Source organism: Coccomyxa subellipsoidea (genome assembly GCF_000258705.1).
Source record: "Coccomyxa subellipsoidea C-169, whole genome shotgun sequence".
NCBI lineage: Eukaryota > Viridiplantae > Chlorophyta > Trebouxiophyceae > Coccomyxaceae > Coccomyxa > Coccomyxa subellipsoidea.
Window position 1 is genome coordinate 887,516 of NW_005178027.1, and position 23,649 is coordinate 911,164.

The 23,649-nt window shown below is 52.5% G+C and overlaps 6 protein-coding genes across 6 annotated transcripts; 3 read left to right on the forward strand and 3 right to left on the reverse strand.

The window, feature by feature from the left end:
* Positions 1-2,140: 2,140 nt before the first annotated feature.
* COCSUDRAFT_57933 (hypothetical protein) lies at positions 2,141-5,987 on the forward strand (the record flags this gene model as incomplete). Its single annotated transcript, XM_005644697.1, has 7 exons — positions 2,141-2,197; positions 3,833-3,958; positions 4,290-4,424; positions 4,722-4,820; positions 4,989-5,078; positions 5,371-5,496; positions 5,865-5,987. 7 exons carry the CDS (start codon positions 2,141-2,143, stop codon positions 5,985-5,987), a joined length of 756 nt encoding a protein of 251 aa, XP_005644754.1.
* Positions 5,988-6,208: 221 nt separating this feature from the next.
* Positions 6,209-6,758, reverse strand: COCSUDRAFT_34072 (hypothetical protein). The gene has a single exon (XM_005644698.1). The coding sequence runs from the start codon at positions 6,406-6,408 to the stop codon at positions 6,241-6,243; it is 168 nt and encodes a 55-aa protein (XP_005644755.1). The 5' UTR covers positions 6,409-6,758; the 3' UTR covers positions 6,209-6,240.
* A 227-nt stretch (positions 6,759-6,985) lies between these two features.
* On the reverse strand, positions 6,986-11,734 carry COCSUDRAFT_44152 (hypothetical protein; the record flags this gene model as incomplete). The annotated part of the gene is made up of 12 exons (XM_005644699.1): positions 6,986-7,074; positions 7,252-7,443; positions 7,830-8,049; positions 8,444-8,539; positions 8,890-9,015; positions 9,324-9,449; positions 9,547-9,702; positions 9,967-10,155; positions 10,386-10,640; positions 10,878-11,147; positions 11,317-11,400; positions 11,606-11,734. 12 exons carry the CDS (start codon positions 11,732-11,734, stop codon positions 6,986-6,988), a joined length of 1,932 nt encoding a protein of 643 aa, XP_005644756.1.
* Positions 11,735-12,147: 413 nt separating this feature from the next.
* COCSUDRAFT_30804 (hypothetical protein) lies at positions 12,148-13,768 on the forward strand (the record flags this gene model as incomplete). Its single annotated transcript, XM_005644700.1, has 3 exons — positions 12,148-12,365; positions 12,517-12,611; positions 12,863-13,768. A coding segment is annotated over exon 3 (900 nt), but the record flags the coding sequence as incomplete, so codon positions are not given.
* A 1,500-nt stretch (positions 13,769-15,268) lies between these two features.
* Positions 15,269-17,349, forward strand: COCSUDRAFT_54430 (hypothetical protein). Its single transcript, XM_005644701.1, has 4 exons — positions 15,269-15,419; positions 15,546-15,635; positions 15,781-15,846; positions 16,058-17,349. Exons 1-4 carry the CDS (start codon positions 15,273-15,275, stop codon positions 17,015-17,017), a joined length of 1,263 nt encoding a protein of 420 aa, XP_005644758.1. The 5' UTR covers positions 15,269-15,272; the 3' UTR covers positions 17,018-17,349.
* A 755-nt stretch (positions 17,350-18,104) lies between these two features.
* COCSUDRAFT_48648 (hypothetical protein) lies at positions 18,105-23,034 on the reverse strand (the record flags this gene model as incomplete). The annotated part of the gene is made up of 8 exons (XM_005644702.1): positions 18,105-18,620; positions 18,890-18,983; positions 19,427-20,489; positions 20,861-21,007; positions 21,158-22,147; positions 22,278-22,332; positions 22,459-22,553; positions 22,680-23,034. 6 exons carry the CDS (start codon positions 23,032-23,034, stop codon positions 20,053-20,055), a joined length of 2,079 nt encoding a protein of 692 aa, XP_005644759.1. The 3' UTR covers positions 18,105-18,620; positions 18,890-18,983; positions 19,427-20,052.
* Between the last annotated feature and the right edge of the window lie 615 nt (positions 23,035-23,649).

Consider the following 23,649-nt stretch of genomic DNA (forward strand, 5'->3'; position numbering starts at 1 on the left):
GCCTGGTGATGGCTGCCCACCTCCTGCGAGCCAAAGCCCCTTTATGCTGTCTTGGGTAAAAAGATTTGCCCCAATTGTATTGACCTAATATTCTTGTCATTTTTTCATGGGTGCGAGTGAGATAGTATGCTACAGGCGCATCAAGTACAGAAGAGCGGCTGACCCAGCAGAATGTCAGTACAGTGCACCCCAGAATCGCAAATCCTACCAGAACACACCCATCAAATAAGGAAACAAACAAGATAATGCATTTACTTTCGCAGCATAAGCGTATGGCAAAGGGGTGCCCAAGTTTGTGCAAGTTTCGATAACGAACGTCAGCCTGGATGGCGCAGTACGCATTCATCAGACGCTCAAAAGCTCGCTTATATCTAAAACCCACCTGGGATCAGCAGTTCGACTGAGACCACGGTCTTCCTTCGAGCCAGGATCGTCTCTCAGCGCGTCGATGATGCTACGGGTCCGCTAGTTGTCTATCTCTAAGGCAGCGGTATCTTAATAAGGTGGACGCTGCACTTATCTTTCGGGAATGCTGCGCTGGTAGGCAACCACCACGAGACGAGGAAGAAGTGCAGTCGATCTAACGACGCCTTGATCTCCGCACGGTAGTCATCCGGGCGATGACCTCACTCCACTCCGTACGCGAGATCGTGCTTCGCGTGCTTCCTTACAAATCTGCCGCCCGATCTGTCCGCTAGCTCCCATCGGAGTGTCCTGAGAACCCCTGCACCGAGTAGCTCAAGCTATGTGATGTGTCAAAGTGTACTCGGTTAGTACGACGAGGAGTGTAACAGGTCAGCCTTGACATCTCCTAAAAGGTGCAGCGGTTGACCTCTTGGATATTGCGGGGTTTCTCTTCTTGCTACAACTGTACTGTTCCGTGAATAAGGAGAAATGACAGTGGAATCACGTCAAGCGATCTTCGATGAGATCTTAGCACAGGTGGAGGCCGAGGTGAGGATTCTATCAGCATAATCTCTGCTATTTCACGGCAGAAAATTTCCATGCCTGTCTGAAGTTGTATCGCAGGAGTACTGGTACTCTGCTCGAGGTGAAGGGGGCACTGTCTAATTACTCTGAATAATGTCCGCTCTTCTCACGGGCAGGGGCTAAGCAAGTTTGAGTGCAAGTATGTGTGGAGGCCAGAATTACAAAAAAGGGTGTGCGATACTTGCAAGTCAATCGTACCATTCAAAATCTATCGAGCACTTTACTATCAAGAGCCCTTCTGTCCTAATGAAAGGGTGCGCACTCAGAGCACGCCATTTTCTTCTTTGCTTCTGCCAACTCTCACTGTCGCTATCACTGGCCGCTGGACCTGGGAACATGATGTGAGTGCACACAAGTTGAATATAACAAGTCTTGCATTTCAGAGTGTCTGAGTGTGGCCTTTGTGACTGCAGTTTCGGAAACTTTGCGAGGCCTGCTTTCTTGCGGAGTTCCCGAATGCTCGCAACGTCCCAAGTGTATGGTCTCTGCCTCCTTGCTAGCCATGGACATGCACTTACAATGCCTGATGCCGAAGTGTTATGCATGTGATGTGCAGCAGACACTGAGCTCGCAAGCATCAACAATTTATATACCTGTGCAGGATGGCAAGGTACCTTTCTCCTTTGGATTTGGATGCTGTGAGCACGATTACAATAGTGGACATGACGGTGATTATCTTCATGATGATGAGGTGAGCACGATAAATGTCATGATTCACCGTCTCGAAGAATTTCTGCTGCGCCTTCACCATTAGGATGAGCGACCTGTAACATTTCTTTCAGGGCTTTGAGGTTGCAATCTGAGCCATTAGATGCACAGTAGCTAGAACATCACCTGAGGGAATGAAAGTGTTCATTCACAGGAGCAGTACAATGAGGAACAAGAAGAGGAAGGACCTGAAAATGATCAAACTCATGATGACTGCAATGCTAAGGCAGAGGATAACATCTCACAAGAAAAAGAAAGGTGATGAAGAGACTGCCGCCGCCACAAAAGCTGCTGAAGCCTCCAAAAGGCAGCGCCCAAGGTATCTCACCTGCAATGCTGCACCCGGCACGATATGCTCCGTTGTTGTTGCCACCACTAAAAGACAACAAGAATTCTAGACCGAGCATGGACTGTGCATGAGTACACTGTAGACTAACAGTGGATGTTTGACATCTTTGCGGTGCAGGGACCCCCCGCACGCACCCAGGCAGATTTGAAGGTAAAGTGCAAAGGCAGAGCGCAAGGCAAGGGGCAAGGCAAAGCAAAAGGAAGAGCGACTTGCAAAGCGTGAGGCAATATTGAAGTTAAGGCGCGACAAAGAAGGATAAGCTTTGCTCAAAGCGAAGCGCGAGGTGAAGAGGGAGGCAATGCACATGGCGGAGCACAAGGCAAAACGCGAGGAAAAGCGCGAGGCAAAGCGCGCATGTCAAAACTGATTTTTGGGCGTCGGAGAGCCACAGCTGCCAGGGTCAGCAGTGTGAGCTTGCATGCACCTACCTGCGATGGCACTGCTTCCTGCTGCGCTGCGGTTGCCGCAAATTTTTCCTTGCAACAGCACCCGTGGCTGTTGCTCATGGTCTAATATGTGTACAGTTGGCCAACAGTTGCTGCATGTGCTGGCCTGACGGATGCCACTGGCATCATGCCAGCTCTTCAATGAAGGGGAAGGGTGCGTGAACTTATAACAAGGCTTCGAAGCTCATCATGATGTTGTTCAATTGAAGTTCATGTTAGGAGTTGGCCTCCTCATTGTGCTCAGGCAGCAATGGCAATCGCCATATCTGTTGGCGGTTCTAAAAGTTCTTCTTGGATGATTGCTGAATTGAATGCGTGACTTGTTGTGACTCACTCGGAGGTGAATCACCTCAGGTGATCAATGATTTCATTATCCTTATTATATGATCTTCATCCTTATAAAATTTACTGGGAAGCACAGAACTAACTCATAAATCCTCAAGACTGATAGGAGCCTTGAAACATACCAGGTTCAACCTGTCAGGGTGTGCCATGAAAGATTCCATTTTGACCTAGGCCAATCCTGAGACTCTTGGAATTGGGCCAGCACCATGCTCTCCGAGAGTCAGAGTCAGCGATGGGCACAGCCATCTGTGCTATTCCAAGCTTCTCTGACTTAGGCACGCGTCAGGGTTCTCAGACCGATTTCTAACTGTTGCTGGGATCTGAGTCGATCGCGATCTTCGATATTTGACTCCCCTCCGGAACCGACCGGAAGTTCCCTGATAAATCTGATCATGACTCCAATATCTCCACAGATGCTAGCACTAAAAGTATCATACTACGGCATGCAGCACTTGCAAACACATTCCATGGCAGCCTGCGCTGGGTCGCACCACTGAAATCAGACAACCTTGGAAAGTTGTGGAAACTGGTACTTTCTTCTGTGGCATCCTGCATTCCTGCTCATCGTCAGCACTTCTGGGCACATCGATCAAAAAATCCCTGCAATGGGCGATAACAAAATTTTGTGGAACTCAACGGGACGCATCCAGAGGTACACCCACAGAACACTTCTGGGGCAGATACAATATGTCTTGATCTGCCTCAGGAGCAGATTGCATTGGTAGAAAGAGATCAAGCATCACGTTACGGCCCCGAAGTAAACGAAAGGGGGAAGGAAGATCACGATCCGGTGCAACAACTCGCACCCAATGACGACCACTGCTCTTCTTTCTGACATGCCTTTTGTGAAGAACCTTCAAGCAGAAGTCCTCGAGATTACTGAGTTTACTCAAGAGTTCCTCCAGATTACTGCTACGAACTTGGGATCATGCTATGTTCGACTTCTTGACGAGAATTCGGCCTAGGGAAGGTCTGAACCTGCTCCTGCGTGCAGACTCCCAGCGATTTTGAGCGGAAAATTGTGAGAGCCTCTCACACAAGGCCATGTGACGAGTGTGGAGAGCTGGACCCGTTTTCGATGGGGGCGGTCTTCTGGGAGGAGCCATTTAGCTTGGGCATGGTGGGCTGAAATAAGATTGATCTTTTTAGAATTTCTACTATAAACTGTACTAATGTTTACAGAATTCACAGCAATGAGTGCAGTGACAATTCTGTGTGTGTGCTGTAGGCAAAATTGTGCGACGGATGCTTCAGTGCCAAATTCCCTGGACATGTGAGCCTCACCCGTCAGCCTGTCCTGTCCCAAATCATCCGAAATATTTATCTCGCATTGATGTGTCCCGTGCTCACAATATAATCCCTTTCAGCCATGTTCTCTAATGCTGCAGTCCAGTGTAATGCTTGTTGAGTCCTACCGCCAGTCTCAAATATCCTGCTACTTCATTGGGCAGGGCAAGAGCAACTTCATGCGCAAGTCTGTCTGGAAGCCAGACCAGCATACGAGGCCATGCGACATTTGCCGGTCATGTGCCCCATTCAGGGACTACAGGGCAACTTTCTATGAAGAGCCCTATGATGATGGCAAGGTGTGCACACGCCACCCACCAATGGGCAGTTCACCTAAATCACTATCTTCACATCGTTTAATGCACAGCTCTGAACATCGGATGAGCAATTGTTTGGTGCTTGCAGCAACGGAAACTCTGCGAAGACTGCTTCCTGGCAGCAATCCCACACGCCAGTTACGTCCCATATGTGAGGCCCATTTTCCCTGCCCATGTCAGAAGATCACCCTGTCATATGATTGGCCAAGGCAGCACAGAATATTATGCAAGCTGCTGAGGTGCACATCTGCGAGGAAGAAAGTGGATGTACATGTGCAGGACACGCAGTACACCTATGGCTTTGAGCCCACGTGGGACAATGGTTACTACTCTGCGGGCAAGTACTGTGATGAAGATCCAGATGTCGAAGAACCGGAGGTGAGCAGCAGACTATGATCTTGAATAGTCTGCCATGGCCTCAGCTTTCATACCAAAGGTGATAAGGAGATCTTGAAAGCCTTGTTGATGATCACTGTTCAGTGTCCAGTATATTATCAAAAAGATCATCCTACACACGCAATGAGTCTGTTCGTGTGGAAACTGCAGTATGATTCTGGAGATGTCGAGGCAGCAGACGAGGGGGATGGAGAGGACGAGGAAGACACTAGCGATGAGGAAGAGGACAGCGATCACTCAGTCTCGGAGGATGGCTCAGAAGATGAGGAGGGTGCAGAAGGGCAGCCTGGCGCTCAGGCAAGGCCACCCCTTTGCAGCAAGCAAACGAAGCAGCAATTTGCAAGCAAGGACCTCATACATTGACATCAGTGCATTGTTCAATCAGCTGCAGTTGAGATGCAATGTGCAGGAGTCACAATCGAACCGCTGACTTTGCTACTCTGAGCCAGAGGAGCAAGGTGAAAGGTACACATGGATGAGTGACGGATTGTAGATTGTTTGGTATTCCTCACTAAATGTCTTGCTGGTGCAGCAGGTGAATGTGTGCACCGATTTGGCGCTGGTGCCGGGGCAGTCGGTGACCACGCTGTTGCCTGTCTACCGCGACGTGCGCAGGGGCCGCGCTGCACCCGTCGCACCAGCTACCCCGCAGCCTCAGGTGCGCCCTCTTGCAACGGGAAGCTTTCTGTTGCAGATTGCTTGGTGGTTAGAACTGGGGACACAGATAGATAAGGCACGCTGGGTTTGCCTGTTTAAAGTTTTACAAACGCCATATGGAAGTGCGTGTGGGGAGTGCAGCTTGGGAATATGGCGCTGTGCAGTCTCCGGCAAATATGGAAGTCATTCATGCTTGCAAAATTTAATTTCCAGCTTGCCAAGGGATTCTCAGCGCTGATGCCTTTGCTGTTCAAAGTCATCACGACTGGCATGCATGGACGCCTTTTACAGTGCATGGGGATCTGACAGTTGTGTGTTGGGTGGGGTGTGCCAGATGCAGCAGAGGAGCTCCTCGCATGCTGCGCTCAGCCCTGGGGCGATGCCTCGGTCGGTGCAGCAGCGCGTGCCCCCTACAACCCCACAGCCCACAACTCAGGCTGGGCAGGCCAGAGGTTGCAGTTGTCAGCCCACAGCTGGGACACGCAAGCGTAAGGCAGCCTGATGATCATGTCTCAGGCAGAGAGTCCGCCAGAGGCCTTTCGGTGAGGCCTGTTTTCTGGCAAGCGCCGCTGACAGAGATGCAATTGCGCAAGAAAGAGCAGCATGCGATTTGCAGGGTGGGGTGCAGGAGGCACATATGGGTACTTGAATCCTCTCTTTCCTCTGGGGCAGCTGCTATGTGACGCAGGATCTTGATGATGGGAAGAACATTTGTGAGCAATAGATAAGAAATGTTTGTGATCCTTCAAGAGCTGGGGGTTGGATTGAGTGGGGGTCCCCACTGGGGGAGGTGTTGACAGGGTTTGGGAACATTGCAACATTCCCTTGTATAAGAAAGGGAAATTTCAGGCCCCTCTGGTTTCTCAGCTGTGGTGGCATGCGTTGCGCATCTCTGTTGTGGCATGCCACCCATGGTACCAAGACGCCAATTTAATTGCTTGGACACAAGTCTTTTTTAGCAATCGCCATGGTTGGAAGTTCCTGTCCTGGTTTTTGTACTTTTCAAGATGGAGTTGCCATGGAGGATTGCAATACTATTGCGCAACATGTCATCTAACATCTACAAGTGGGTGGTACATGTGCCCTGTGGCTGATCAGGCTCTGAAGTCGAACACGGTCGATTTTTCACAGTATTGTACCGAGTGGCTATTTCCCTGGTAGCCCGGATCACAGCTCTTTGATTACTGGTACGCATTTGCAAAATTTAGCCACAGAGTGCTGCCAGTTGAATGATGCACTCATGTGTAGATGAAAATATTGAGGAAATGCGAGGTGCTTGTCTGAAATGGCTAAAAGGAAATTTCCAGCTAATTTCAAGAGCCATCATACTGATTGCTGCGGTGCCACAAGCACTGTAACATTTCGTCATTGGGACAATCCCCTGCATGCTTGCATGCCAGTCACACCCGGTCTTCCCATGCTGAGCAGTCATTCATGCTATATACAAGTCATGAAATGTCAATTGCTCTTCTGTCAGTCTCAATTCCCGTTCAAAAGGCTGCCCAACTCTCCTCTGCTGGCTTGCTCGGTGCAGCAGTGCTTGGGAAACTGCTGAAGGCGGCAAAGTCCGCTGGCTTTCCTGCAGCAAATCAGACAGCAGAAAGTCAAACTTTCCCGCATACATCATGCATCTCGTGAAGATGAGTGGCCTTCGCCATCTTCACGTGCACAAGAATTTCAAGTTGTGAAAGGGCATCAGAGACAGCATCGCATGGCACCTGAGGATGGATCAAAATTGTAAGGAGGTGGTCCGAACCTTTGATGGAAGAGGCGGTGTCCCCAAAGTCAACGGCAAATCCTCCGGAGGTTTCAGACTCGAGGGTGTGTGAGGGCGCGGGCGCAGGATGCTCCGATGGCACAGACTCTGACTCCTGCTGTGCGGGAGCCTGTTCCTGCATCGGCTGCACCTCTGCTGCTGCCTCAGGATGGCCTCCAACCACCTGGAAGCCTGCACTGAGATTTTGAGTCAGCCCTGGCTGCCAGAAATGCCAGCTGGTAAGACTGTTTGATCCTCACATGCATTACTCAGCTGTGGTCGCCAAGGTGAACGCTTCTCTCCTGATGCCTTAAATGTGCCCGACAGAAGAATCAACAGTCTCTGCCTCGCCCTGCCCCAACCCACTTTACAGACAGGAGGACCAACCTCGTCCTTGCACGAGCTCGACTAATTACAAAGTGTTGATGACAGTAATCAGTATTGTGTAATGTGGTCTAGGCACACATAAGAGCCCCTTATGCTCAAGGATTCTTAAGAATTGAGGTGATAGTACCGTCATTGATCAGAGTCTGAGATGAAAGTAGTTCAGACGCATTGAATGACAAATAAAGCTTCACCTTCGTCCTCGAAGTCTTCCCAGTCCTCTGCGTCGACAGCGGCATAGTCGTTCCACTCCAGCGGCTGGCGTCCGTCTCGCGGCGCGCCCTCCAGCAGCGCACTGGCCGGCACCGCGATGCCCGCCTTGTGCGCGTTGCCCAGCAGAGTCCGGTACACGTCCGCCGTGCTGCTCAGCAGCGACTGCAGATCCGCCGCCGCCTCGCCGTCCTCCGCCTTCAACTGCGCGCATGCCATCTTTATAACTACAAGGCCAGTTTTAGGAGCTAACAAAAAAAGTTCTCCGCCGGCCCCCCGAATGGAGCATGCAACCTAACTCTTCAACTCTGCCGTGAAGCAGGGTACTGCGGGGCATCTCCAAGCTGCAAAGAAGAAGAGCGCAGCGGCATACCCAAAGCAAAGCATGCGACCCTTCTTCAGCAGAATCGCTTTATGAGAGCATGCTCAGCTGGAAGCCAGGTTCTGCTTGACAGGACCCTAGACGAAGAGAGCAAGGTGGAATTTGCAAGGTTTTTGGTGGAAGAAGTCTAGGAGTGCGTGCCTTGGAGTCGAGGGCGGCGAGGTCGCGCTTGAGGGCGGCCACGTCGGCCTGGCCGGCCGCGCAGCTGAGCTGGACCTCCTCCAGCTGCCGCTCCAGCGCAGCCTTCTCCGCGTGCGCAGCCGCCGCCTGCATGTCCAGCTTCACCGCGGCTGCCTCCGCCGTCCGGATTTGCTGCAGATCAGGGCAACTCTCAACCTAGTCATTAAGTCCTTTTTGTCCACACACATGAGCCTGCAAGGACGTCAGTGTGAGAGGTGCTCAGAGTACAGAGACTTGTGTGAATCCAGACGCCTGGTGGGCGTTAAGGTTTTTGCCAAGGTGCATTAGGGGAGCTAATTCCTCAACACCGCCACGCGCGTGATTCCACACAAGGCTACCTATTGATCGATCTATCTGCCAGCAATCATTGCATGCTTGTCTGTTGCAAGAACAACGCCAGTCCTGTCCTCAATAACACAACCCCTGTCTAGAGTTTCTTCCCCAATCATGCATTCGTTCATAGCAATCTTTCAGGGCTTCACCTCGCTGAGGGCGCGGGTGGCTTTGTTCTCTTCCTCCACCAGATCAGGTGAGAGCGATGACAGCTCTGCGATGTCGCGCTGCAGCTGCTCCAGCTTCGTGGTGGCCTCCGCCTTGTGCGCGCGAGCCTGGCACAGAGAACCCGTATCATCACACGAAGTCTTTACTGGCACTCTCCCATCAGGTTATTGGCAGCCAAACTGGCCAGCTCAATGGCCACGTGGCCTGAGCCAGCAGGTTTGGGTTTGTCTCTGTGGCCAGTATAAAAATGCATTACCTAAAATTGTCCTCACCGAACAGTATGCTCATTGGTTATCAAGGCAACAACCAGTAGGTCTGGAGTGTCTTTGCGGCAGTGAACCACATGCTCTCATGGATCCAGCATGAATACTCAGCAAGTCGACACTCCCATATCTGTGTAGCAATCTGTTCTCACCTTTGTGAGGGAGTCCAGCAGCTGGCGGCCCTGAGCGTGAGTGGCTTCCGCGCCGGCCCAAGCCGCCTCATACTGCGCCTGCATCGCGTTTGCGTCCGCCGTCTCCTTGTCTGCCCGCTCCTGAGCCTGTGTACGCCACACCCCACATCACCATTGCGACACCTGTGCAGCCTAATTGCTGATCTTGGAATTCATACGCCACCTCTTGAGAGATCAGCTGTACATTATACCTCGAGAAATCATGCATGAACAGTGATGGTATACAACCACTCGCCTGCAAGAGGGCGGCGCTGGTGCGGCTCTTGAACAGGGTGAGGTCCTGCAGGGCGGCCCTGTACAGCGCCTCCTTCTGCTTGGCTGCCTGCCCTTCCACCTGGGCCTGCACACAAGCACCCATTCTCTTCACCACTTGCCAACAGCATGCACCATTCCTCTTCCCATAATTTTCTTGTCCCAGGAGCCAGGCTTCCTACGCCATTCTTGAAAGTACAGACAGAGCTTGCCTTGCGTTCCAAGTCTTTAATTCCAGCTGCATGTCCAATCAGCATGCGCATGATGCAGGGCTTGCGATGCCATCCTGGGGCAGAAAAGACCCAGCTCAAAAGAAGCATGCACGATAGCTTGCAGATCAGGATGCGCTCACCTGGTAGAGCTGTTGGTCCAGGTCCTGGGCTTGCTTCTGGTCGGCCTGCAGCCGCGACCTTTCCACAGCGCTCAGCGATGAAACGTCCGGCTGGGGCACCCTGGATGCGTACGCCGGCACGGACGGCGCACTGTAGTGCACCTTGCCCGGCAGCTGGGGCAGCGAGGGCTCCTTCGAGAATACATCCTCCTGCATGCATGCACATGTTGCTCTTGCAGCCAACATTTACGTTCCTAAGTGACAACTAGGGCGATTTTGGAGTTATGCATCTGCTCGGGTGCATAACACGGCAGGTGGCTTGATACAGGGCAATCAGGAGCCATGCATGGATCACTCTGTGCTGCTCTACGCATTTTCTTGAATGTGCACAAAAAGGTCTGATCTTTAGGACATGAGAAGGGTCTGCCAGAAAGGCACACCTGCTGCATGCCGGAGAGCGAGAAGGAGCTCCCGGCGTTGGGCTGCGCGGAGGCACCAGCAATGGGAGGGAACAGCCCCGGAGGCAGGAACTTGGGGGGCGGCGCCCCTCGCTTTGCCAGGTCCATCAGGTAGAGGCAGCCCAGGAAATGGTCCTGGCTGAGGCGGCCCTCATCCCCTGCCACCACCTCCCAGATGTCCCTCAGGACCTCCTTCTGCAGGCCCCATTGCATGAAGAAGCCAGCGCAATCGCCACCCTGCATGACATCACTGGCTGCGTTGAAACCTGCCTGCACAACTATTTTGCCTGCTTTCTCGAATCACCAAGTCAGATATGAGTTGCATCGCCCAAATTCTCTCTGTTTACTACTCTGTTTCCTCTACTACAGCTTGTCCGAATGGCTCTATGCGTTTCTGCGCATCAATGGGCCAATAAAAGCCATGCAAATCTCACCTCGGTGACAGCGTCAAAGGGCAAATGAGCAGAAGCAAACCTCCACATAACCGTCGCGGTCAGTGTCCAGGCGCGCAAAGACATCCCGGTAGCGCTGCGCATCGGCGGCGGGCATGGGAGGGAACGCGCCAGCAGCCGGGGCCGGGGCGGCCGGACGCGCGCCGGGGATCTGCGGCGCCGATTGCCAGGTCTGCTGCGTTACTGTGGGTCGCGGAACTGGCAGGCCCGCCATTGTTGGCGGCGGTACTGCCGGGCCAATGCCTACCAGCAGAGAGCGCGCCTGCGCCTCAGGCAGCACGCCGCCGCTCCCCTGCGTTGCACAGTAGTTAGTCAGTGATGTTGGCAGCCATGGGGAAAGTGACTTTGTTGCGTGGCTATCAATACTTATCCAAAAGTGCATTTTGTAGCCAATCAGTGGGGCTCTCAGGATGCACTTTTGCTCTGGCAGAAGGTCACGGATGCAAGCAGAATTCAAGCACCTGAGCTAGGGACATGAGTCGGAGCGTGCTGTAGAATTGTTGCTTCGTCAGAGAGCTGTTGTCTCCTGCCACCATCTGCCACACCTGCACGTCCAAGTCAACCCCATGAGCTGTCTGAGTGCGCGCAAAATACCTGCAACTGCTGCCAGGTATTTCGCTGAGCTAAACTTAGCAGGCATGCAAAGCTCTCAGCTTGTGTAAAAAATGCTCCCTCGAAGACAACGCCATGAGTATGAGAGTTTATTATGGGGCGTTACATGATCATTCTCTTTGCTGATTTTATACACACCTGGAAAAGTGTTTCTTGAGATAGATTCGAGCGTTGGAAGAATTGCACAGCCTCTGCACCAGTAAGCAGCCCATCGTGATCCTGGTCCGCGATTGAAAACCAATTCTCGAATAGATCCGCGTCAGCCATAATCGCTTGCGGCTGTGCAAGCTGATTGCTCAAAGTTTAGATTCTTTCGTATATGCCTCGTGCGTTCGGTGATTGTCAACGCTTGATGGTGTCAGAAGTGACCTCACACCTGGTATCTTAATTTACCTCGGTGAGCCAAACTTGCACCAAGAATATTCTTATCCCTTCTTGAATGAAATGCTACGAAGAGATGGCTTCTCGAGGATGTACAAGTTGCAACGTTCATTGTTCTTCTCGAGGTCCAAGTCTACGATCCCCCAAACGTTTTTGGGCATCCTACTCTGTCGGGCAAAATCCACTACTTTAGTGGACATGCACTCCACTACATTAGTGGATTTGGCTCTCTTTCTGAGCACGCCCCTTCGGGGCGTGCAATAACAAAAGCAATGCTGCACATCCTTCAGATTTACCTACAACAATCTCAGCATTGCATAGTACCTCCGTCAAGCTAATTATTTCGGTCAAGCCTGTATCTATAGGATCGTGCGCTACTCGTTTCTGCGAAGACAGCAATGCCATTTGCCAGGTTACCGTTGCAAAGTAGGATTTGAAAGGGGGGTGGGACGGCCGCAAATGTTTATGGGAGTAATTTAAACGAATTCTTGAAGTCTTCTGTCGCTGGCCATGTGAGGTTCGCACTTTTGCCGGTTTTTTGGCATCCCCATCCTTGACTTGTTTGGACTCAGCTAATCGAATGTCACGACCATCGACGTGCATGTCTACTTCTTTCGTAGTGACTGCATGCCCTGCCAAGCCAATTCCTTGAAATGAAATGCGTGCAGGCAACACAGAGCGTTCACCTGAATTGAGCACTGATGCACCGGACAGACACTGAAGTCGTCTACAATCTAAACCAACATCAAGTTCAATTGTTCTGGTGAGCGTTACGATCCCTCTGCTGCTGTGAGTAGCCGTGGGTGTCTGCCCTGACCTGGCTTTGCTTGGAATGCCAATCTGATGAGGAGCATCTGGAGAGGACTGTGCACCCCAAAGAGTAGCAAGTAGCCCAGGTGCTTGTAAGGATAGTTGTATCACTTGTACTAGAAGGCATGCTGCTGATGTACTTCTCATTCCTTTAATGTCCTGGTGGATCACTTGCAGAAACCGTTGTGTGATGACTTCATGCAGGACGAATGGTCAGGAACAAGAGGTGGAGGGTCAGTGTCAAGGTGATACCATCAGCCGACACTCCTGCTCTGCTGCAGCCAGGCCGCAGATTTGGGAGGAACCTAGGCAGCACTGTGGCAACATCTGCACCGAGGGGACCCCGGAGGCCGGCCAGCGCCCTTCCATCCTGGCGGATCCCTGCAAGAAACACAGCTCAGCAGGAAGAACAGCAGGATGGCTTTGCAGATGGAGATGGAGAAGCCGCTGCTGCCTATTATCAGCCTCCGCCCTCACGCCGGCGTCTGCGGAAACAGGCAGCTCAAGAGGATAATAGACGGCTGCACCAAGCATGGGATGCGTGCTTTGATGACAATGTATTCAGGAACACATGTTTCCAAGCTGGTCAGCCTGCACGCCAAGCAGCACTGAAGCAGCAGCTGCAGGCAGAGTTTTTGACAGCTGCCAGAGCAGCCCTGCCCGCTTGCAGTCCATGCAGTCAGGCTGGGAGGGTGGGATCAGTGTGGGAGCAGGTGGAGACGATCAGCAGGCTTGTGTATGTCTCGATCAGCGGCAGGACAGAGGTCAGCCCCCCAGCATTCAGGTGTGGCGGGTGCAGTGCCGCCTTCACAGTCGATCCTGTGAGCATGGGATGCTTTCCTGCAACGCCACAGAGGCCGCTGGTTTACTACTCTGGAGCGCTCATGTTGCAGACGCATGAGCTCAGCCTCGCCAGCCCAACCTCAATGGTCGCCTGGACTAGCGCCCTGGAGGAGGTGCACGTCAGGAACGGCTGTGTGCCGTACGGGCAACTGAGTGGCCTGCCCAAAAATATCTGGAGGAACCTCCCAGTGGCGGTCAGACAGTGGCGCAGAATGGACATCGCCACACATGACCTCAACAGGCTTGGCGTGCAGCCCATCTGTTCGGAGGCAGGGCTCAGCGGTGACTCAGACTTGCAGCTCGGCCAGCCGCCGCCGCCCCAGGAGAACACTCAGAGGGAAGCAGCAGCGTCGTCATCGCCACCAGAAATGGAAGCAGGCAGCCTCGCGGCTCAAACTGGCAGAGATGCAGCTGAGGTGGGCCCGGCGACCCAGGAATCTCTGGACAGTCGTGCCTCCGGGGGCCCCACTGTGCAGTGTCCTTGCTGCTTTCGCACTTGCGTGGCAGCCATTGCTGACGCCTGCCTGGGACTCACGCAGCTCAGGGCGGCGGGCAAAGCCTCTGATTTCCTGCAGCCGAAGCTGCCCTATAGCCCCTTCATTGCTGATGAAGAGGTGAAGGCCTTGCTCGCTCAACGGAAGGCCTTGGACCCGGCGGCGCTGGAGCGGCCGGTCTGCTCTCAGTTCGTTGCTGCCACGCCAACCGCCTCAGACACGCAGCTGCGCCTATATGTGCAAGTGAGTCTCCTCGCATTTTTCTGGGATCTTGTTGCGCTTACTGATGTTGGCATGCATCTCATATATCCATGATTTTTTTCTCTTTTTTTCCTGGCCCCGGCTGGCAAGGGTAATACTTGGCAGCACCCTAGCGTGCCTTGCTTCAGGTGGTAAAAATACTGAATACCATGCCCACGGTTGATTGGGTCTTGCTTGGATCTGGCGAGTTCAACAAGGGGTAGGGTTATGGCAGCCTTAAATTGCAGCTCTGCAGGATGTACCTTGCTTGGCAGGAAAGCGTGTAACAAGAAGATGTGCTGGTGCTTTGGAGCCGGTCTGACACTCCCGCATGTGCTTGTGCGTAGGGCGTGGCAGCAGCAGTTTGCCGCCACGGGTATGTTCTCGTGGCGGCAAACCTGTTCACACCGGAGTGCTTTGTTTACTACGAGTTGCTCCTGCAGCGTCTGCTGAAGGAGTTCAAGCCTGAGGAGGGCAAGGATCTGAAGTACTTCTTCATTGACATTGCTTGCCAGTTTGACCCATATTGGCGAAGGTATAATCTTTCGTCCATCATGCCTGGCGTTTACGTCAAGATGTGCCCTGTACAATTATTGCATGGAACAATTTCACTCCTAGTGTCTAGTACTAGTCATGCTATGAGTGTGTGGATTCGTCGGAGTGCACAGCAGCGTCCCCTTTGAATGGTGATGTGTTGTGCTGGCAGGATGGTTCAAGGAAACGTGGAGGGTATGCCTGGCCTGGCAGTGGGGCCGTGGCATGTGAAGGCTCACATTCCGGCATGCCAAGAAAAGTATGGCGCCCGCCGCATGCTAGCGGCAGGAAACTCCTTTGGTGACAACATTGAACAGGCTTGGGCACATTACAGGAAATTTGCACACATCTTGAAGCGCATGGCGACTGCCACGCGGGAGGACTACATGACGGACCTGGTGAGTTCTCCTTTCATATGATGCAAGCTCTTGTAGCCTTGCTCGATGTTGCAGTTTGTAACCCTGTAGGTGCGAGAAGTGACAATGTTGGTCCATGTGCAGGCGATGGCTTGGCAGCGAAAAAAGGAGCGCAGGTTGCCCAAGCAGCTGCTTGAGTGGCATAGGAGGGCTGCTCGACTGCTGGCACAACTGCGGCAGTCCACGGGGGCCCTCAAGCAGGAGATTGCCCAAATCAAAGCCCCCGAGTTGCAGGTAAAATGCACCCCTCCTAGTTGCTGCACCTGTCTCTACTGATTCTCTGGGGAGATGCCATCTTGATATATCCTGCAGTCTGCAATGCTTTGCATGCTCGCTTATTGGCTGATGAATCAGGTGCAGGGTGGCGGTGGCTCAGGAGGCGTCCCATCACCGGCAGGCCAGGATCCTCTCCAAGGCGGCGCTGGTGCAGGCGCAAGTGACGAAGCAGAGGTGTGTTGGTCCTTTTTGAAGGCTCTTCTCTAGCATGGAATAAGTATCAATGGGTATGCTAGTGAGAAGGAGGTGCTCAGAGGACTCAGAGTAAAGAGCTGCCTCAGAAGAAAGTATGCAAGCAGATTGTTTGTTTTGCACGCAGGGGTCTGCCCGGGAGCAGCGGCAGACATCGTCTGAGGGGGCATCAACAAGCGCGCCCACCATCCCGGTGCTGCTCCACTCTGCACCTTCAGTTGGCTGTACTGGTGCTTGTTCATATGACATGATAGGACATTTGACATGTGACTTATGACATGACAGGACAAGACATGACAGGATGTGCATACTGGTGGAGTTTTTGTAAAGAGCAAATGGGATGCACACCTTTGGAAGATACATAAAGATGCATGAATCACTGATGTCAGGATTCTTACTCGCAGGCCCGTCTTACATGGGAGCACCACTACCAAGGCTGCTTGGAGGAGTTGTACGCGCTGGGTGGCAGTGTGACTCTCGCAGCTGAGGGGCAGCAATCGCTCTCCGAGCAAATGCGGCATGAGCACCGCCGAGTCCTTGAGGGCAAGCTGGCAGCGTGGGAGCGCAGGCACCGGGTACAGCTGCGGTGGGTGGAGGCAGACCGGTTGTACCAGGAGATAGGGGGTCAGCGGAAGAGGTTCATGATTCAGCAGCTACATGCTTCCATTGCAGCCAGGTTCGTGGATTACTACGCCCTACAGAGACAGCTGGAGACAGCGGCATATCGTGAGCGCACTAGCCTGAAGCGGTTGCGGCGCCAGATGGAAGCCATCGTGTCCAAAGTCAGCGATGACATCCTTCAGCTGCGGCGCTGGCATGCCGCCCCTGGGGACTATCAGGGAGCGCAGTATGACTGCCAGCGCTTGACCGCCCCTGGCTTGCTCGCGGCAGACACATTGCCGTGGCAGCGACAATCTGCTCAGGCAGGGTTGCTGGCTAGGAAACTGGCCGCGCTGGCGGAGCAGCAGGAGCGCTTGAAGCGGTGCTCCGAAGAGATGACCATCGTGCGGCGTGAGGCCAGGGATATGGTAGTGTTTTATGAGCACTACGCCCAGCAAGTGCAGCAAGCCGCTGGGAGGGGAGAGCGCCGCCTGCCCAGCGCCCGACAAGTTCCCCATGCGGCGGAGCTGGGGGAGGCGGGTGTGCATGCAGCCCTTGAAGCTTTCCAGCTCGGGCAGCAGGTGGTGCTCCTCTCCAAGCTTGAACAGTATCAGCACTTGGGCGGCATGGCAGGCAATGCTGTGGAAGCGCTGCACGCCGACCTCACAAACCTGGACAGCGGCACCAGCTCCGACTCGGACTGGCAGGATGCGCGGTCCGATGCCTCCTCAGACAGCAGCGGCGGCGATGATGAGGACACATAAATATTGGCACATTTGAAAATTTGGCAATGAGCATCTCGCCTTGTCTGCCAATTTTGATGTTCTCGATGCTGTTTCAAACTTTGAAAGTCAGTAGCTTCTATATAGAGTACAGTAATCTTCTATAGAGTACAGTAATCTGATTGTTCTACAATTCATCAGATCCTTTTTGGGAAGGGAGTGCGCTGTGGAATCATCTGCCAATTGGCTCAAAAATCTCAAGATCTCTTAGCAGCTTGTTCTCTCCACACACTTAAAGCAAATAATTAACACAGAGTGCCAGCTTCTTATGTTGTTAATGTAAATATGCATTGCTGTTAAAAATTATCAGTTGTTCAAGCGAAAGGCAGCCTATTGAAACTTCCTGCAACTCTTGCAATTCATGTAGCTCTGAGCAGTGCCTCTCTCTATCTCATATAAGTGTCAAAATGTGATCAATGCCTGTCGTGAATGGAGGTGTCCCTGTCATGTTTTTAAAACTTTGATGAAGGTCCACCAAATTAAATTCGTTGAATTTTATTTTTGGCAGCATATCATAATATTATGATAAAATTATACGGCTAATACTACAAATTAATATTAGTATTAATACTTAAAATTTGTATATATGTACAGGTGTCCACGTTGTTAATAGTTAATAGCATGTTGACTGCCAGCAGCCAAAAAATGAACAGTATGAACCTTGACAAGAATTGCTACTTAGAAAGATTGCCTGCCAGGTTGTGAAGCTTCCTTAGTTAGAGGAAGGCCATGACCCACTGCCCACCATTAATGACAATAAAGACCTTCAGTCTTCAAAAGATTTGTATTGGTTCTAAGAAGATATGTCTGTCATAATGTGATTTTTTGATGACTCTTGGAGAGGTCATGTCAACAGTCGGCAACATGCGCCCATATGGCATGCATGTGACTCTGGACCAGATCCTCAAGGTGTAATTATAGTAAATATCTGGTTAGCTACCTATAGGCTGAGCATGTTGCAGTACCGTCATTGGCTTCACTTTCTACCAAAACCTGGGGGGACTTTAGTGTCCATGCAAGCCTGTGAGTGATCATTCTCATGTCGACAGCTTGTTTGGACCATCCAAATAAATGACCATGATATTAAAATATTTATCAGAAGCCAATTAGCCCTTCAGCTTCAATTAATGTTTAACGAGTCACCCATTGCATGGACTTTATCTCCACATTGTGAATTCGAGTTTCAAGCCTTAATATTTGCAGTGGCTTTAATTCTGCTTTGCAAGAATTATCAGATAAAAAAGAATAATGCATATATTTGACCAATTGGAGCAACAAGGCTTGAAGCCTTGCGAGCCGAGCTTGTTCAATATAATTAAATATAAAATAAATGAATGCAACAATAATATCAATCTGATCTATTGACAACAATATTACACTGTAGAGGCGCCTTCTAGTTATAATCGAGTGATTGCTTTTTAAGAGTACACTGAGGGCAATGGTGTGGCAAATAACTAGTGGGTACCCACTATTCACTTGCTACCAACACCGGTGTTGGGTAGCCATTGTGGCAACTTGCAATTGCCTGAAACGTTGATGCACATGTGTACGTGCCCACTGGCCACGGGCATGGCATGGGTTGCACCTGCAGCACAAGACATGCGTTGCTCATGAGCACATCTCGAGATGCTTGATGCTTTAAAGAAATTTCTCTCAGGTTATAATGTTCGACGGTGGTCCCACTGGAATCTCTTAATGGGTAGCCTTACGCCATTTATACTAGTACTGACCCGATGGCATCATTATGATCATCAGCATGATGCTTAAGGCTCCAAGGCTTTGGCCCGCGGCTTCAACCCGATTTCTACAGCACTTCTACACTTGGATCATACTCTTGCTTTCCTGAGATCTCACCTGTACATGACCAGTGCCCAGTGAATGAGGGCGGTGTGTGCATGCATGGCTCCCGCCTTCAAGGAAGTTCAGTGGTTGAAGATTACTAGGTTTCCTGCACACACAGCCGTGGTGCTTGAAGGAATTTCGAAAACCACACTCTTCGAGAAGGCATTTCAGGGTTTCGTTTGAGCAAGATTACAAAGGTGGCAGGTCCTATGTTCAGAGGTGTGCTGCCCCAACCCTGGACTGCAAAAGCCTCTTCATAGCGTGCGATACCTACAGGGCCGGTCAAGAGACTCTTTCACAAGAATACCATCAATAATCAATATTGAAAGAGTCTAAATATTGACGCTGAGTGCGTGCTGCACGGACAGCACGTCCTCAACCCTGGCGATCTCAGATGGCTGCTCGATGTAAAGAGATGTGCCCATCAAGGAGGGGCACCCACGCTGTGCAGCAAATTGACACCCCAATTCTGTCGCTTGTGGCACATTTGATTGATACACATCGCGTGCGTGTACCATAGCGTGGGTGCCGGCAAGATAAGGGCATCACCTTTGCGCCATCTGATGTGACATGCCGTGTGTCTTTATGCAGCGACCAAGAAGTGCGATGATGCTGAGAAGAATCTTGTAGCAATTCTTCCACGTTCAACATTCTATGTGAGTGGATTTCGACACCGACATCGTAGAGAAACAGCAAGAACGAGCCAGGCTGCTCAATGACAGATGGGGTTAATAATATTATAAGATAGGCTCAGGGGATTTATTTTCTTGCCCTCCACCGCCACTACCTTGTGGCGGTCAGCAGCAGTGCTCTGTCTTCAAGCAGAAGTGCTCCATCCCACTGGCCACTTCAGATTCGAAGGTTGAGCATGTGAGGCAACCGGGAGCAAAATTACCTTACAGATTGTTACATGCATGATATCTGGTTACCGTCATGATTGTTGCGCACATGTGCAGAGAGGGACAAGTGAGTGACTAATATTAGTTGCGTAGAGCGCATGGATGTGCAACGCCTTGTAGTGAGGCAGACTTGGTCACAACCTACTACAGTCCTCATTGCAATATCAAATTTAGGACATAAAAAAAATTGATGCTACATTTGCGTCATGCTCACACGCCAATTCTGACTAAGCTTGAAACTGACTTAGCTTGAAAGTGCAAAGATCACATTGCAAGTCACTCTCCAGCCGCCGGTGGGCGCCTCAGAAAGCGAAGGCACCTCTCGGGAACTGCCACCATCTGATTGCCCCCAATTGCTTCCAAGGGTGTTCTGCCTGCTCTGACTTCATCTGTGTCGCTCAACCATGCCTTCTGGTGTCCAGCCCCAGTTGCGTCTGTGATGGTGAGCCCGCAAATAACACCAAACCCCTCAAGCTCAGCACCGTGGAACCGTGTGCCAGGCCCAATATGCACCACCTCTGCCGTCCCCACTATCCTCCTGTCATCTGTTAGGACATAGACTGTGTCATCTGGCAGAATCTGCACGTCACTGTGCGCGCTCGAATGGCCTCTGGCTTGCGGCGAGGGGTTCAGCTGACATGCCAGCCCTGCGATGACACCCATTGCAGCTTCCATGTTGATCCCAGGGGAGGAAACTTCCAGGGACGGTCGACCTGCGCGCACCAACACACAGCTGCTTACAATCCGCGATTATTACCGCATTCAAGCAATATCTTCCCTAGTGTCTTGCTAGGATGTCAAGCTCAAATTTATTCCTGTTGTTAGTATTACCCAGATGACCCTTAGGTGCGGCACTCTACCACATCATATGTAGCAGGGTGCGTGAGTGACAGGCATGACTCAGGCAAAGGGGCAAGCACAGCATGTGGAGCAGGGTGCGTGAAAGACAGGCATGGCTCAGGCAAAGGGGCAAGCAGACACTTCAGCATTGAGAGACAAGACATGAACAAATCAACTACACCAGCGTATGAGAGCAGTCAGTTGACAAGTTCACAGGAATGACAGAGCAGGATTTTGTACATGCCTGCTGGGCCATCTGCAGAGCGGTAGGAGGAAGCTGGCTCCTCATCGGCAGCGAGCTCCAGAGCAGGATCAAAGAAGACCATGGCGCCAGACAGCGGTGACTGCTCCAAGGCTGACTGCGACTGCTCCGCTGCCGTAGCACTCCCACCTAGACAACACATGCCTGTCGTCAGCTTATTGCTGACAATTACCTGTCGATAAACCTTCGGGGTATGATTCGCATGGCATTATAACTTAGAAACTCACTGTGAGTGGAATCATATAAGCCAGGACAAAGAGAGCCATGATGGCTCCTCACCTTCTCCGGCGCGCGCCGCATTCTGCTCCTCAGCCAGCAACATTGCCAGCGCCACACCAGTTGCAGCCTCTTCGACGTTCATGGGCGAGCTCCCGGCAGCGCCTCCGAGAGCCACCTTCAGCCGTTTTGGATGACAGAGGGCCGCTGCAATGTGCCGGTAGTCGATCACCAGCACAGCCATTTTGGCCGGCGATGCGGCATGCCCCTGCATGCTCAGCCGCACGTTGGGGACTGGCACAGGCTGCGGCGACTCATCTGCCAGCAAGCAGCCGTGCAACGGCGACTGGCTCGCACAAGCTGTGGGCTGCGGCGGCACTTCGCTGGCCTCAGGCAGGACACCCTCTGCCTGCCCTTCTGGCTCTGCTGGGTCACTGTGCTGCTGCGCTGGCTGGTCATCCGCATCTGACTCAGAGAAGAGGTTCCCAACCTCGTCTTCGTCGCCCTCAGTGGGGGGACCCCAAAACTCTGCGGCTCTGGCGGTTGGGCGCCTGAGCCTGCCTCGGCTGCCCCTTCTGGGCCGATTGCTGCCACGCGCCCCGCCTGTGCCGCGGCGGCCACGCTTCCTGCCCCGACCCCGCCCATGCCCTTCCTGCACGCCCCCACCGGTGGCTGCCTCTCCTGCACCCCGTCCCTCCACATCTGCGCGTGCCCCACCGCCTTCCCCTGCCACCGCTGCCTCGGGCTCCCCCTGGCTATCTGTCTGCACGCGCGCCTCGAGGAACCATATCTCCATATGCAGCTGGTTGCCATCGCTGCCTGGCTGCACAGCGCGCACCAAACCAACAGGAGCCTTGGCAGCACGACCCAACTGGGACAAGTTGCGTGCTGGGAACTCCCCGTCGCGGTGCAGCGTGCTTGTGACGGCCCAGAGAGCGACACCAATCGAGGGAGTGCTCTCCCCCAACTGCGGCAGGTAGTGGCACTTGTCGAAGGTCCAGAGCAACTCGTCAATCTGCTTGAGTTTGACCACGGGCAGGCCGCTGCTCACTCCTGCAAACATGTGAGCGCCTCAATTGACTGGCTATCATTCCCTTCCATCAAATCTGCAGAAGTTAAAGCCTTCTCGGGTGTGCAACAGTCACCAGGTGATCAGAGCTTCCAGCTGAGAGCGCCCACTCACCCTTGTTAACAATGGACTTGGCCGCTTCCATCTGAAGCTGTGACTTCTTCGGCGCCTGTAACAACAATAACTTACAATCAGTGTGTTCAGCCAAACTCGCTTTCACTGCACCAGCAGCTTGACAGATGAGAGGCGTTCACAAAGCACATGCAAACATAAGGATCCTCAACAAGATGCCCACCTTCTGCCTTGCTGGTCTTTGCCGTGCCGGTTGGGCTGCGGCCTCAACAGCGGCTGTGATCTCTTCAACCGCCGCCGCACTCGGCTCCAGTCCACCTGCATGACAGCATCCATTAGCTGCCAGCGCATAAGATGTCCAGAGGAAATGGTGAGGACATGTTATTAATTTGCCAGGCATAAGATGTGTAGGCGCTGATCGTTACAGCCATCATGGATAGCTACCTTCTGGATGCTCAAATCTAAGCAGCCCTTCCACCCTGGCGAGCAGCGCGCTTCTGGTGAAGATCACTGGCCGCTGGCCTCTGTCAAGCAGGAACCGCTTCAGCTCTGCAACGGTGGATGAGGCCTTGAGGCTGAACGCAAGCCACCGTTGGACGATGTCCTGCTCGGCTCCCTGAGCGCTGAGCTGCCTGCGGCTGATCCCTGGCTGTGGCGCTTGCGAAGGTCCTGCAGCTTCTGCCTCTGGGGCTGCGGGACCCTGCATGCCGCCTGCTGCAGCTGTGGCGCCCCTCTGCGCCTGTCCTTGGGCTGTCTGGCCTGCCTGAAGTCCACTGGCCTGGAGATACGAGGCTGCCATCACTGTCCTGTTCAGGTTGGGCACTGCTGCCAGCAATCTGCTGGCGCTCTTGCTGAAGCTGACTTTCTGATTGAGGTGTCTCGTTGCAAAGATGGCGGTCGAAGTCGTCCCATTGTCTTCGAGGCGAGCCTGCTGACCACCAATGATGCCTCGAATCTTGCTTGATCGCCTATCGGCTCTCTTCCTCTCCAAGTCGCCGGTCTCTGCCTCTGAACGCAACGCAAAAGTCAGAGTTAGTTACTCTGTGTCAAGGTCATGGGGAGATTCAAAACATAGGTGTTCCCAACCTTCAAAGATGGAGTGCTTATTGAGACCTACCAATCACTCCTTGATGCATGATAAAATTCAACTTATCCTCATTGAGATCCTTGCCCCTGGTTTGGGCTGCAATGACGCAGTCCTCACAGCATTTGTGGGTAATATTTCTGAGCTCTGGATACTTTTCGCTCTCAATCTTCCCGCGAATAGAATAGTAGCCATTAGCTCTGGACAATGCTGAAGGTTCATCTCGGCCAAGGCAGCTCTGATGGAAATATCTGACCCCTGAGTCCACGGCATTGCAACGTTGCAATGGCACCCTTGCCTCTTGTTTGAAGACCCAGTCGGCAACAGCGT